At 39.5% G+C, this 16,400-nt stretch overlaps 1 protein-coding gene across 2 annotated transcripts in view; it reads left to right on the forward strand.

Moving 5' to 3' along the window:
- myot (myotilin) overlaps positions 1-16,400 on the forward strand; it is a 116,274-nt gene that overhangs the window by 26,044 nt on the left and 73,830 nt on the right. For both annotated transcript variants that reach the window (XM_059650665.1, XM_059650664.1), the window contains 2 exons: positions 2,745-2,768; positions 5,802-5,921. In XM_059650665.1, the coding sequence (XP_059506648.1) occupies positions 2,745-2,768; positions 5,802-5,921 (144 nt within the window). The remainder of the gene's footprint in view (positions 1-2,744; positions 2,769-5,801; positions 5,922-16,400) is intronic.

Consider the following 16,400-nt stretch of genomic DNA (forward strand, 5'->3'; position numbering starts at 1 on the left):
CAGAATCTTCCCCATCAATCTTTCTATTTAAACTGCTACTTAAAATCCCACTACTCCCCCTCTCTATCAGGTATAAAGTCTCCCTTAATGGACCAAGCAAATCTCCCTGCTAAGATATTGGTCCCGTTTCAGTTCAGGTTAGACCCATCCTTTTTGCACGGGTCTTTTCTATCCCAATAAACATTCTGACGATTGGTCACTGGACCCAAACATTAACTCTGATTTTTTTCCTTCACAGATGCTACCTGACCTGCTGAGCTTTTCCAGCATCTTCTGTTTTTGTTCCCAATTGTACAAAAACCTGAATCCCTGAACAATACACCACCCCTTGCCATTGATTTATCGCCTTTATGTTTTTGAGTTTGATATTGGGAATAAACCAGAGATTATTACTTTTAACATTCTATTTTTTAATCTTGTACCTAACCTCTTCAATTCACTCTTCGCTTTAGCCTTTTCCCTAAAGATGTTATTCCTACCAATGTGTACAATAATTTCTGCTTCTCACTCTCACTTTTAACAATATGCTTGAAACATTTAGAGACCTCCTCAATCCTAGCACCAGGAAAGCAACAAACCATCTGAAATTTTATGCTCACTGCCACAGATTCTCCTGTATATCCCCCCGACAGGAGAGTCCCCTGTAACAATAATTCTATTAAATTTTGTCAAATGCTGCCTAACATAAGAATCATTCCCAGTATCCAATAACTGACTGGCCCTTACATATTCCTTGGAAAAACTATCCCTTCAACAGTTCTAAAAACTCAATAAGATTCGATTTGATAGAGGAATATTCTCACAGATGTCAAATAAGGAAGTAAAGAAAACACTACCCCATTAAATTTTAAATAGAAATATAAATATTAATGATTATAAATAGATTAAGAAGGAAACTAAAACAAAGACAAACAAATGTGTTTTTTTTCATTGCAATAGAGAAATCTCACATTCCACGAATATAAATTTGCTTCTTGTGACCAGTAAGAGTGTTTAGCAGTAATAATAATGTTGAGCTACTGTTAAAAATCCAATTGCACTTCATTTAATGTGTAACATCCTGATGGGCTCAAGGCTTACAATGAAAATCTTTCAATCAGTTCATTGACATTAAATATGTCTATAATTGCTCCAGGGACATGGGCACCACCCTGGTCAGAATGTATTCCCCATCCCTAATTACCTTGGAGAAAATGGTGGCAAGCTACTTTCTTGAACCACTGTTACCCTTGGAGGTATAGGGACACCCGCAGCGCTGTTGTGAAGAAAATTCCAGGATTTTGGTGCAGCAATAGTGAAGGAACAGCAATTATATTTTCAAGTCAGGATGGTGAGTGGCTAGGAGGGGAACTTACAGATGATCATGTTCCCATGTACCTGCTGCCCTTATCCTTCCACGTAGTTGAGGTTGCAGATTTGACAGGTATTGTTGGAGGAGGCTTGGTGAATTATCTCAGTGTGTCTTGTAGACAGTACACACTGCTGTCACTTTGTGAGCTCCATTATCCTAGAGAATGTTGTGTTCCTTGAGCGTTGTTGGACCTGCACCTAGAAAAGCAAGTGGAGAATATTCTATCACACGCTGAATTCATAAAATAATAGAATCTCTACAGTGCGGAAACAGGCTATTTGGCCCACCAAGTCCACAAGGACCCTCTGAAGAGCATCCACGCAGACCAGTACCCTAACCTATCCCTGTAACCCTGCATTTCCCATGGCCAATCCACCTACCCTGCTCATCTTTGGACTGTGGGAAGAAATTGGAACACCCAGTGGAAGCACCAAAGGCTCAAAGACCTGATCCATTGGTTGCGTGGTTACTTTTATTACTTCTGTCCACCAGGTTGGCACCTCACTTTTAGGAGTCTGATGCTGCTGCTGGCATGCCCTCCTGCACTATCTATTGATTTCAGGTTAATCTCTTGACTTGATAGTAATGGCTGAATGGGGATAAACCAGGCCATTAGATTACTGTACCATGTATTGAATACAAGCAAAATACAATGAATGCTGGTAATACGAAACAAACATAGGGAATGCTGGAGAAACCCAGCAGGTCCAGCAGCATCAGTGGACAGAGAACCAGAATTAATGTTTTAAGTCCAGTATGACTCTTCTTAAGAACTTTGATTGAAATAGCTCTGCTGCTCTTGTTGGTCTACAGAATTGCTAGATCTGTTTGAAGTCTATCCCATTTAGTATGGTGATAGTGCCACATAACACAATAGTGGGCTTCCTCAATCTGAAGATGGGGCTTAGTCTTCATAATGACTGTGCAACCATCCCTTCTACCAGTACTGTCACAAACAGGTACAATTGTGGCAGGTAGATTACAGGAGGTCAAATATGTTTTTCACTCTAGCTGTTTCCTCACCACTTACCTCAGAGCTATTCTGTCAGTTATGTCCTTTAGGACTCAACCAGCTCGTTCAGTGGTTGTGCTACTGAGCCAAATGTGAAAATAGATGTTGAAGATCACACCCAGCGTATATTCTGTGTTCTTGACACCCTCAGTACATCTTACAGTTCCTGTTGGACATGGAGGAATACTGATTCACCAGCTGAAGTGGCACGCGGGTGTTTGTTACAGTCCTGCTGGTTGGAAGTAAAATATTAACAGAATATACTGACAAAAGTCACTACAGTGTATGAATATTTTGTCAGTTTTCAGTAGTTTATAGAACGTTATTTACTGAAAATAACTTTTTACCTTTTCTTGTCTCACGCATGTGTCTGCCCTAAAGAGGCCTGTTTAACAGCTGTACCCGGTAAGCCGTTTTATTTTGTTCTGAATATTATTCATTTAATGAAAGCAATTAGATTTTATCTAAGATGGTAGACGCAGACACAATAGTGTCTTTTAAGATGTACCTGGACAGATACGTGAATGGGCAGGGAACAAAGGGATACAGACCCTTAGAAAATAGATGACAGGTTTAGACAGAGGATCTCAATCGGCGCAGTCTTGGAGGGCTTGGAGGATGTTCCTGTGCTGTAATTTTCTTTGTTCTTTGTTCTAAATGAAATATGTTTGGCAATTTTTAATTTGTTACTAAATCAAATTATTTGTTAACAAAATACTGTCAACTGTACAATGATCATCTGGCTGCACATAGATTAATATTGAGAATGCAGAGGAGTACATCATGAATGCATTATTATTATACACTTCTAAATTACTGTTTTGAGTTAGTTCTTTGGAGCAATGTCTTAATGTTGTTCAACTCATCAAAGGAGTATAATTGGTCTTTTAATGGAATTCCATCCTGTAGTGTACAAAAATGGTAACCAGGATCCTAGGACATTATAGACCCTGAATTTACTTTCAAAAGGGATTCTGGCAGATGTTTGTGTTGCTCAGTGATTAGCCCTTCCATAACGCACATTAGAATTCCAAGCAGAATGGTAAACTCTTCTTCTGCTTTGTTTCCATCTACCAGTACCATGGAACATTCTCCTTCGGGATTTTCTGTTGCCTACACAGACATTGATTTTGTATCTTCGCTTTTCCTGTTTATGTCAATGATTTTAATCTCTACAGCATAGGCATCACCCTGCTGTTTGATTGGTGTGCATTAAATAAGCAGTTTCACTTAGCGGTTGCCGAGCATGCAGCTTAGCACATGTACATTGTATTTTTCAAATATCTAAAATTATTTTCCATGCCAAGCATTCACTACTCTATGTACTCTTACATGCTGGCATTTCATGACTTAATATCCTTTGGTTAGTTTGCACAGGGAAGCCAGAGAGCAGCCTTTCTCGCATGAATACTTAAGGCTAATGTTTGTTTTAATTGTTTGCCTTGATTAGGTTTCTTGAAATTTGTCATCCATTTGGTACCCTGCCATGTTCTACAAGTTCAAGACATGACACTGACCCCCATTTTCTCCTGAGGCCCTCATGCTATATATTTCTTTCCTCCTTGGATCTTTTTCCATGTAATTGCAGCCCTTGGCTATTACTACAACGTTTTCCTCATTTTCAGTATTCACCTGTTTTGAGGAATAAAAGTTTAGCATTGTTTCCATGCATGAAAAAAAGTTTCAGTGTAGATAAAATGGCACTGGCAATATTTAGTGATTGTCATGAACCATCAAATAATCTGTTACACGGTCTTTATACGAACAGCTGCATTACAAGGAAGTAAAACAACAGATGTCATGGGCATGGTTAAATTCTGTGGAATACCCGAACAATAATGGTTCCAGTCATTTGTCATTGTATTGGTATTGGTTTAAGACATTGAAATGTAGTAAATAGATGCGGGAGAAGGCCATTCAGCCCTTTAAGTCTGCTCCACCATTCGGTATGATCATGGCTGATAATCCAGCTCAGTACCCTGGTCCTGCCTTATCCCTGTACCTTTTGATCCCTTCAGCACTAAGAAATATATTAGTTTCTTCTTGAAAAGATTCAGAGAATTGCCCAGGCTCACCACTCCCTGGACGAAAAAAAATTCTCCTCAAATCCATTCAATACTCTAACTACAGTCATTTCTTACTGAGTGAATTGAGTAGCCAACTGCATAATGTCTGAATGACATAATGAAAGACCATAATCAAAGACAACTGCAGACCAGCCGTGTTTGGATGTATACACTACCCCAGAAACAGATTGGCAGACAAAGTGGGTGTAAAATTGAGTGCATGGCGTTACCTGTTGACATCCTGCCTTCATTGTTATTTCACCAGCAACTGGAAGGCCCCTCCGGCCTGCTGACCTGGGGCTAATTGAGTCCGATAAGACATTTCAAAATGGTCACTTTGGGGCTTTGCCCCACCATCACTGGCATTTAACCAGCAGCAGTAATTACACAGACCAAGTGGATTTGTAAGCAGTTTTTGGCTACCTTCTGTTTGGGCACCTTGTGTGCAATGGAGGCCCCTATTTCCCTCAAGGTAGTGCTATCTTTCGATCCTGCCCTTCTGAAATCCTGACCTTACTCTGGCATCTAATTCATTGGCATTGGGTGAGGGTTGCCTGCAGTCCCTTCATCACCCACCATTCGTGGTGGTGCTATTTTGTTGAGAGCTTTGCAGGCTATTTGAATGGTTTTGAGCTCATGAAGGCGGAATCTCCTCTCAGATCTGAGCTAATTAACTGTCCAATAGCAAAAAAATCGACTGAGAGATTTCTGACCATATGGAGATAGGTTCATCCCTAATTAAATAACTCCACAGAGGCCAGTACGCTGTCACCAGGTCACCCCATATTTACATATGGAGCGTCCTTGACACTGATCCAACTACCTCAGAGCAAGCTCTCAGAGTGAACAGAACCTCTGAAACTCCTGTTCTTATCTGTCAGCCAGGGCTCTCTGATTAGATCAAAGTAACAGCCCCAATCAGAGAACTCATATTCCATGAGGTCAACATGGCTCACATTGTTACAATCACTACAGCTAACATTTATGCAGAAATCAGAATCAATATCTTCATGTAAAATGATGGCAAGTTGGTCATGCTAGATTAACCTTCAACAGGGGTCCTTTCAATTGTTATCATTGAACAAAAAAAAGATAAACAAATTCTTTATAATATTAATTCTAGAAACCTGACTTTCAAAATGCCATAGAATGTAGACATAGACATTATAGTAAATCTGTGAGTAATGTTCTGCACTCAACTAGTTAATGGCATTAAAAAGACTGTAATTGGGACAGTTGTGCAATAACGTATTAAGTGGCTGACAGCAATTTTATTGCTTCTTTTTCCATTTTACAACTGTAATTATGTCCATTTAGATTCAGCATGAAATATTCCGCAAAATCACTTTTTCAAAATTTCTGTTTATCATAGAAGAGGTTTGCACGCTGGTAATTACAGAAGCTTTTCCAGAAGATTCGGGATTATATAACTGTATTGCAACCAACAGGTTTGGTGCAACTTCGTGCTGTGCCCAGCTCACGGTCTATTCAGGTACAGTATGTACTGTATTGAACAACCTGAACTCAAAAAACATTAAAACAAAAAATTGCACGCCAGCCACCGTACAATAGTTTACATGTGTAATACCATTACGATCAAATCATGTTCTATAAAATTGACTTAACTTAAAGAGACTTACAAAATATTATCTGCAATAAAGAAGTACCAATTTATTAGCAGTCCAATTTTTGATTATGGTTCAAAATCTCTAGTTAAATAAAAATCTTATTAAGTGGACACACTATCTGGAATTTGAACATTCTCTGATCTTATTGATCCTAGGGGAAATTACTTTGGTTGTTATGTTGTAAATGCATTCCAAAAGCTCTTTAACAATCACAGTGTATAGTGGCCAGAGCCACGTCCACTATTTGTCTCCGCACCCCCATCACTGTGCTGTGTAGCTCTACTCTGTGCTACCAAAGCGATGGTTGTTATCATTAGTCTCAAAAAAGTAAATCTGACAGCATTTTTCAGTATTCAATATAGGACACTTGAAACACAAGAAATTTTAGGCATGATATTAGACTCTGATTTTGTATTAATTGCCTGGATAAGCTTCTCCATTAAAATTTGTTCACTATCCTCTCACTGCTCTTGTATATTATCCTATTTTTCAGCTTTTACTTATTTTTCTCAAACACGGAACAGATTATTTAACAATATTAAGCATCCTCATCAAGAAGAACACTGAATAAATTCGGCGTTTGCAAAATTTTCAGTTGAACTTTGGAAAATAAAATATCGCCCCAACTTCTTATATCCAGTGTCAATATTTATCCCTTTCAGTTTACATATAGAATATCCTTGCAATTAAATTTAAACAGAAACATCATTTTCATAAACAAAGCAGCTATAAGAGCATCAGCCCTTCAGCAATTATCTAATCAATTCAAGGTTCTGGCAACTTCTCTGAAGGAGAGCAGGGATCACAGACTGACTATGACACATGGTGCAGGGAACCATTCAAGCAAAGAGAATACAAATGAATGCACATGAGGTTTAGGCTATTGTATCATTCCATAGCATGCATCCCAAAGACTGTTAGTTTCCCAACACCTAGGCTACAGACATTTCAGGGCTGAAGTAGAACCCCTGACAATGGAAGGGGAATGATCCAGTTGTCATGGTACATGTAGATACCAATGGTAAAGATAATATTAAGAAAGAGGTTCTGCTGAGAAGTATGCGCAGTGACAGGCTGAATTGAAAAGCAGAGCCACAGGGTAATACATTCTGGATTACCACTCGAGCCACTGACAGAGGATAAATAAGATCAGACAGTTAAATGCGTGACTCAAAGATTGGGTGAAAGTGGGTTTCAGTTTATAGTGTGAAGTATATGTGTGGTATATTGTTATTACTTGGCAACCTGGATTCAAAAGTAGTCGAAGAATGCATTTTAGATTTCAGCTCTGTGAAGAAGACTTTCATAACTCAGGTAAGAAAGTTATTTTGTGCAAGGAACTGAAAAAATAATTCCCAAGAAAGTATGCAATTTAGTTAAGTGACTCAATCAGCTACCTGGAGAGTCAATTGCTGACTGTTTATAAAGTTGACTTCAATGTTACATAGACAAATGGTGAGATTAGATTAGCAGAATGGCAGCTTTGTAGAAGTCTGCAGACTGTGAGAGTTGGTTGAAATATTGAGACTGTCAGAAATAGAAAGAAATAGCTATACCATCAGAAGTTGCAAAATGTCTTTCAATAATCAGAGCTGAAAAGAAGTGTTAAACTACAATCTGAGGAGAAGGGCTGAAGAAAGGAATTTAGGTAAAACTTAATGACTTACTATCGGAATGATATTTTGCTGGAATTGATGACTATAAAAGATACTGCTGCAAAAAGAGTTTAACCTTCATTTCGCTGTTTATGTTAAGCACTCTCTAAACTGTTACAGTTCTAAACTGTTCCTCTCTTTTGTGTGTAATGGTCCTGGCTGGAAAAGTCAAAGTCCGGAGTAATATCTAGCATGGCAGATTGATTATAAGTTATTTTTTGCAGTTGGTGGTCATGGTGGATTGTCACTTAAAATGTTCACACAAAATTAAATATGTATCAACAGAAACACTTAACAAATAAGAAATGAAGCTCTGATGGTGAGTCATCGAGACTCAAAACATTAGCTTCCTCCCTCTCCACAGATGCTGCCTGACCTACTGTGAATTCTAACATTTTGTTTTCAGTGGAGAACAGTGACAGACTTCAGTTTTCACTCCAAAAATTTTTTAAATCTACATATCCAACAAATCTGATTGTATTTTTACAGTTCATAATCGTTTGGTTTTCTTTGGCAAGATCCCATGATTAGAATTTAGGTCCATTGTACTGGGGTTTAATGCAACTATGATCATAAAATCGATAAGCCATCCCTGTTACAAGATCAGACTATTATAATAGACACTTTACCAAGAGTAAATATGAAAGAAACCAATGCAATGATCTCAATTAACTTGTGTGGGATATGGTTGTTATGTCAATCATAGTATGTGTAACGGAAATATATCGGCGCAGGAAACTTTATTTTAACTGGCACCTTACGAACCGGCATTCTGCATAAACTGGCAAAAATTAAATGCCTCAAACACTGCAAAATTTACTATATCATCCTGTCCAATTAGTGTAGTTTTGTAACCTAGTTACTTCCATGTAAGTATACTTGTTATTCAATCAATGGCCACACGTATTAGAACATAGAACAACACAGCGCAGAACAGGCCCTTCGGCCCTCAATGTTGCGCTGACCTGTGAACTAATCTAAGCCTCTCCCCCTACACTATTCTATCATTATCCATTTCCATATTATCAACGGTTGATTCAATTTTGAATCAATTTCATCTCATGTATCAAAATCTACCACAATGTCCAAGTAATCAGTTGAGGGTGCCAGTGAGAAGGCTCCCTGCTGGAAAATGTTATTTACGGCAAAGTTGCATTATTATTTAAGTGATTTATGCTGTAAATGAAGTATAAAATTGATGTGTATACCGCCTGCATTACATTTCTATTACTTGGTGTGTGCTTTTACATTGATTATGTAGATATCTTGATTATCCAAAATATTTCATCAAATGGCATACTCCTGGTCCATAGGTACTGGATAATAAAAAATTTGCTGTATTGTGAAAGTAAAATACAATTGACAATCAGAGAACATTCTGACAGAAAATGAAAATGCCTTTTCAAGGCACTTTTTGATTTTTGAGAGGAAGTTATGTGAAACAAATATTGGTCATGTATTATTATTATTTGGGAACTTCAAGGCAAAAGTAGAGAAAAATAGATTTTATTTTTCAGTTCTATGAAGGTGACTTCTTTTATATAAAATGTCAGAAAGTTATTTTGAGCAGCAAACTAAAGGCAGCTTTTCCAAGAAAGTGTGTGACTTAAGTTAAACGACACAATTAGATACCTGGAGTTTTATTTGCTACATACTTACAAAGTTGAATTTCATGTTACAAAACCAGATTCCCGGCCATCACGAATAGGCTGAGTTCAGAGCGTCTTTTTTTTTGTTTGTAGAAGTCTGCAAACTATGAGAGTTGGTGGAGATCTCCAGTCTATCAGAATTAGAAAGGAGTATCTAAGACCATCAGTGCAGGAAAGAAGTCTCCAGGCCTTCAAAGTTGGGAAGAAATTTTAAGTTGCTTCAGCAGTCCAATATGAAGAGTTGGAATGAGTTATTTGAGTCAAAAATAAAGAGTTAAGAGCGATACTTCACTGAGATTGAGTGACAGCTCAGGATATTGCTTAGAAAAGGGTTGAATCTTTCTTTTTGCAATTTATACAAGATATTTCCATATTGTCGTGTATATATAGATTTCCTTTTCTTTTGTGTAATGAACTGATGACTTTTATTAAAAGAACATTGACAGCAATGTGTGAATATGTTCAGTAAATGGCCATCATGGGTGCCAAACTGCAAAAATGAAATGAATTGCCATATTTCACTCTGAGATCTGACTTGTTTAGTCTTACCATCAGCTGGGATCATGACAATGTAGTACTGGCATCAGTACTGGGCGAAGGGGGAGCTGTAACATGGATTGGGCTTCATTTGAACTATGTTGGGACCGGTGTCCAGTGAGCCATATAACTAGGGCTGTAGAGAAGATTTTTCACTGAATAGTGGGGGCGAGCCCTCACGTGGGGGAGATTTTGGAAGTTAACAGAATAAAGTAAGCTAATAATGCAGGGTAGCAATGTGAGTCATGGTAACCTGAGTGGTTACTGAACACAGGTAAGGAGTTATTTATAGATTTCCAAATACTAGTTACACTTTCGGATAGAGTATTAAAGTATTGGAACATGTAACAAAGGAAATGAAATAATTGCAGTAGTGTACTTCATATCTCTCAGGTAGTCTGAGTTACTGAGCTAACATCCATTTCGTATGTATTTTGCAGTTATGAACTCTAGAAAGAGGTGGTAGAGGTTCTGACTTTCTAACTACCACATGTATTGCTCAGGTAACTCCTGCTACTGGCATGTGTGGGAAGGTTTTACAGGTTGAAAATCAACCTGTGTGACTGTGTTGTTTAGACACCTTCCTTGTCCATCAGGTCCTGGAGTCAGACCTGGCTTGCAGCTTCTGCCTCAGGGGAAGGGGTTCCACCCAAGGCAATGCAACACCTCCTCATAATAGTTGAGGAGGACCTTTATTTTCATGCAACCTGGACCAACAGAAGTGGCGTATCTTAAAAATAACATTTTAAAATGATTTATGACACTTGCCTTAATATTGCACAATAAGGCTGGGTTAATTAGAAATCTCATAGGAATAGACCCACTGAGAAATTGTGATCATAATGCAATCTAATTCCGTATTAAGTTTGAAAATGACTTCCTCCAATTAATTAAACAAAGCCAAGATAGGAGAGCTGATTTAGTTTAGTTGGTTATATAGATGAAAAAATATATGGCTGTATATGTTTCAAAGGTTTATTTACATAAACAATCTGAGGATTTGGGGTGAGTTAGAAACCGGGGGTTGAATCTCACAAGGGTTTCTGTGACATGGGCTGTATGAGATTTGAGGCAGAATTGGCCAAGATATCTGGTAAGGCCTATTTCATTGTGAGAAGCAGCATGCAACATTTTTGATACTTCTGTCAAACTGGCAATGTGAGTTATTCGCTAGAAGGTGGTGAATTATCAAGGCGAATTATTGCTTGTTAATCACCTTAACTGCTCACTGCTTATTAACATTCAGCCTCTTATACTAACGAATGTATCAAACAAGCTAGACACTGAGAAATCTCAACAGGGCAATCAGAGATGGGACTTGGCAACTTCAATTCACTGTGAGCTCTGAAGGATGTCTATGTTGCTTCATACCAAACAGCAACTCAGGGCATGATCCACGGGTACCAAATGTATGCACTCTCATCCACAGACATTGGCATCCAGCATTTGCCACCTCCTCATAACCATCATGGCACCTCTCCAATACACAAGCAGGCCATTTAAGAAACATTGACACACATTACAGGGTACATTAGCTATCAGTATTGAAAGGCTGCTACAAGGACACTCAGTGCATAGGGACTCTGCTCAGGGAGTGGACCAGGCTGCCTCTCAGTCCGGCACACCTGCTCTCTTACAGCACATTCACTGCATGTGTCTTTAACCAAATGGCCATGTTGGAAAATGGATGGGGACAGTCACAGCCCGGTCAAGAGGGGTTTGCTTTCAACCAGGGGCTCTCTTGAGGGAGGTTAGAGAAAAGCAGAAGTATCAGTGGAGGTAAGGAGAAGAGCAGTGATGGGTGAAACTCAAGGTGTACAAGAGGGCTATACAGAGGTGCATCAAAGGATGTGGTAGGCTACAGGGTGGTGGGAGTGGTTGGCAGTGACTATCACGTGGCCTCCACAGGGTGAACATAGAGGACAGGGTAGGTATCATTATGGTGCAATGTCAGGGCTCAGTGGACAGGAAGGATAGTTGAAGGTGAAGTTTCACAGTGGCAGGTGTTGACATTAGGGGGCTTGGTGGAAATGGATTTTTGAGGTTGTGCAATGTAAGTAAGGACAGAGAAGCTCTAGGCAGTGGGTGGAGCAGAGAAGCTACCTGGCAACCAAGTGGGGCAAGGTGTTGATAGTTTCCACAGTGAGCTGTGCAGCCTGCTATCTCTTGCTGTTCTGCAACGGAAACTGGCTGGGTGAAAGTACAGGATCCACAGCTGCTGGACATTAAGACTTTGAAGGGCTGAATTTATGAAAGTTGAATTTGCAAACCCCGGCTACATTTCATTTGTAAATATTTCTTCACCCATATGCAATGCATCCTGAATCAATGTGCTGATATGTAACGTGTTATTCAAAGGTGGATTGCTCTATACTGTTGGTGCTGACAAAACCAATAGTGTCATCTCAGTGATGTAGGAATTGGCAGCAGTGACTTAAAAAGAGACGAACATTGGGCATAAATATCCCATCACTTGTAAAACTTCACAAGGTGCTATGGGACAAGGCGAACCTCACCACACCATGTGTTGTATACATGTGACAATGGATTCTAATGAATAGAAAGTAGAGTGGTTGAGGTGGGTCTCGGATGGCAGAAGGTTGGAGGCATCTTTGTAATGTTTTGGTCACTCAGCCAACACGGCACCCTCCCCAAGTTGGTTCACAAACTGCAATCAGGGCCTCGGTGGAGCACATGATGGGACTACAGAAGGTCCATTTTACAGTTTGGTGCAGTTTGGAGGGGCTCTTCAGTATAGTCTGGATGCAATCTTGACCATCCTGGAGGCTGTATGTACCCAAATGAAGTATGCAACGAGGCGATGTGATAGATACTGAGAAGCCAGGGGATAGGGGAAGTTATCTGAGGAGTATTTTTTTAAATTTATTCATTTGTGGGATGCATGTATTGCCTACCCCTAGTTGTCCTCGAGAAGATGGTGATAAGCTTTACTGATGATTGAGAGTAGACTGAGGGGCAGTAATTTGCCGGGTTGGATTCGTCCTGTTTCTTTATGCACAGGACATAACTGTGCAATTTTCCATTTGTCGGGTAGATACCAGTGTCGTAACTGTACTGAAACAGCTTGGCTAAGGGAGTGGCAAGCTCTGGAACACAAGTCTTTAGTAGTATTGCCGGAACATTGTCAGAGCCCATTGCCTTCAATTGTTTCTTGATATCATATGAGTGAATCAAATTAACTGAAGACTAGTATCCGTAATGCTAGAGACTCACTTCTGGCAGGACATTGCTACAAAAGCTTCAGAATTACCTTTTGAACTGATGTGGTAGGCTCTTCCATCTTTGAGGATGGAGAAATTTGTGGAGCCTCCTCCTTCAGTGAGTTGTTTACTCGTCCACCACCATTCATGACTGAATGTGATAGGATTGCGGAGCTTAGATCTGATCCGTTGATTGTGGAATTGCTTAGCTCGGTTTATAACTTACTGCTTATGCTGTTTGTATGCAAGTAGTCCTGTTTGGTGGCTTCATCAGGTTGACACCTCATATTCAGGTATACCTGGCACAGCTCCTTGCATGCATTCCTGCACTGTCCATTGAACCAGGCAAGTTGAATGAAGACATTGAGCTGGAAGAAGCTCTCCTTGTGGATGATGGAGTTCAGCTACACGGAGCTGTGAAAGGCAGGCAGGATCTGATTCACACCCGGCTCCTTTGGATGCGAGTTGGGTGCGGAAGAACATCACAGGCTGCCAAGGTCAAAATGCCAACATTTGGATTGCATTACAGGAGCAACCTGAAGCCTGCATATGCTTTCTTTTTGCTCACTTTTGCTGACTCACAACAAAAAGCTCATATTTAGACTGGTCTCACTGCTTGCCTGTGTGTGATGTTCCCCTAGTGGAAAATGAGAAGATTTGTGTAACCACAGGGAACTGGGGAAAGAGCAGCATGGACTTAGAGAGAGTTTTTTGAAAGGATGGAAGTAAGGACAGGTAAACAGTGTATCCTGATGAGTAAACATTAACTGGGGTGAGAGAATGAGGATATACACGTGAGGGAGTGTCAGCTTCGGGCAGCATGGCTTTGTGGTGCTGCGACATGGCATTGGCAGTGAAGAGCAATTCCAGATTGCCAATGTCTGGGTGTGCAGCAGCCTTTCAAATGTGGTATGGGCACAAGGAATGTCAGCCTTTTGGTAGGTATCTGGTGAGCAGTGAGTTGTTCAGGGTATGGTGGGTGGTAAGATGGGGATAAAACAGATGTAGGGATGCCATGGGGCGTGGTAGGTAGTCAGTGAGGTGAGTTTAGCAAGATGGAGCAAGAAATCTCTCCGGGCTAGTGAGAAATCCTCCAAACAAATTTATTGCAACTCACACTTAACCAAAAAACCATAAAATTCAGCCCCAGACCATCTGATAATTAGCAAAAAGGAAGATATACAGAATATATAAAATATATAGAATAAACTAGCCATAAAGATAAAAATAGATTGTAAAAGCTTCTATAATTATTATAAATGAGTAGAACACATATTACATTCTGGGAGGAGACAGTAAACAAGGGGCCAATTAAAAATGAAGAAAATGAGGTACATAATGTCAGCAAGATAAAGTACTGAAGAAATGATGACTTAAAATGTGCCACAAATCCCTTGGCCCTGACGGTTGATAGACTAGGGCTGTAAAAGAGATGCTTACAGAGTTAATGCATGCACAGGCCATGAGCTTCCAAAACTCCTTAAATTCCACAGAAATCCCAGAGGAGTGGAAGTGAATGAATGCAACAATGCTATTCAAAAAAGATAGGAGAATAATAGCAGGAACTATAGATCAGACAGCCAAATATTTATGACCACGAAAGTGCTGCATTCTTTTAATAACTAAGTCTTAACAATGTTACTCAAAAAAGCATGGTAATTGAGAACAAATCAAAATGGTTTTGTGAAAGGGAAATCCTGTAACTAATAGGGTCAATAACAGGGAACTAGTTGATGTGGTGAAATATAGAAACTAGAAACAGAAGTAGGCCACCTGGCCCTTTGAGTTAGCTCTACCATTTAATATGATCATTGGCTGATCTGTATCTCAACATAATATTCTTGCTTTCTTCTTAATTACCTAAATATTTATCAGATACTTTCTTGAATATTGCATGGGAGTGACCCAGGCTCAACAGTCTCCGTAGTAGCGAATTCCAGATTGACCAACTTCTGAGTGAAGAAATGATTCCTAATCTCAGCTGTAAACGGTCCATTCCAAATCCTTGACCCCTAGGTCTAGATTGGTCAGTCAGAGAGAATATCTAGTCTGTTCAGTTCTGTTAGAATTTTATACATTTCAATCAGATCCCCTCTCATTCCTGTAAACTCCAGTGAACACAGGCCCAGTCAAGTCAATCTCTCTTCATTTGACAACCCTGCTATCCCTGGTATCAGCCTAGTGAAATTTCACTGCACTCCCTTTAAGGCAAGTCTATCTTTGGTGAAGTAGGAAATCAAAACTGTACGCAATACTTCAACTGCAGTTCTCCCAAGGCCCTGTATGACTGTGGTATATCATCCCTACTTCTGAACTCAAATCCTCTTGTGAAGACCAACATACCCTTTGTCTTCTTAATTGCTCATTACACCTGCCTGTTTACCTTCATTGATTGATGTGTACGGACATCTAAATCCCTTGTACATCCAAACTTCCCAATATATCACCATTTAAATAATATGTTAAATACCAAAGTCTATAGCTTCACATTTATTCACATTATATTGCATTTGCAGTTTGTTTGCCAACACTGTCAACTTGTCTGTTTTGCCTGAAGCCGCTTTGCACTCTCCTCACAACTCACAATACCATTGTTTTTGTGATATCAGCAAAATGGGAAATATTGCATGGAACTTGGAAACATTCATCTATTTGAATTGTCAAACTGGCATTCAAAAGGTGTTAGACAAAAGAGTAATACACAAGGGTTCATGGTGTTGCAGGTGATACATTAGCATCGATAGAGGATTAGTTAATGGACAAGATGCAGCGAGTAAGTATAAATGGTGCATTTTCAATACTGCAGTCGTTGACTGGTGTCATACTACAAGGATAAGGGCTGGAGCCTCAGATATTTACAATCCATATTCATGACTTTGACAAAAAGTCAGAAGGTAATGTATCTAAGTTTGATGTTGATACAAAGTTGGGTGGGAATACAAGCTGTGAGATGTTGCATAGACAGGTAAGCAATACAGTGGCAGGTGGAATATAATGTGGGACCAGTGTGAAACCGCTTGGGTCATCAGAATAGAAATGCACAATATTTGTGTTTAAGTGTTGTGCATTGTTGATATGCAAAAAGTTGAAAGTGCTCATACAAGAACAAAATATTTGCATGCCTACTGAAAACAGTTAGAAAAGTAAATTGAATTTTGGATTTTATTGCCAGACAGCTGGAGTGAAAGAATAAATGAGTCTTGCCACAAATGTGTGGGATTTTGCGAATCCATATCTAAAACATTGTGTGCAATTGTTGTCTCCATATTCAAGGGATTTAT

This window comes from Stegostoma tigrinum, chromosome 13 (genome assembly GCF_030684315.1).
Source record: "Stegostoma tigrinum isolate sSteTig4 chromosome 13, sSteTig4.hap1, whole genome shotgun sequence".
Lineage (NCBI taxonomy): Eukaryota > Metazoa > Chordata > Chondrichthyes > Orectolobiformes > Stegostomatidae > Stegostoma > Stegostoma tigrinum.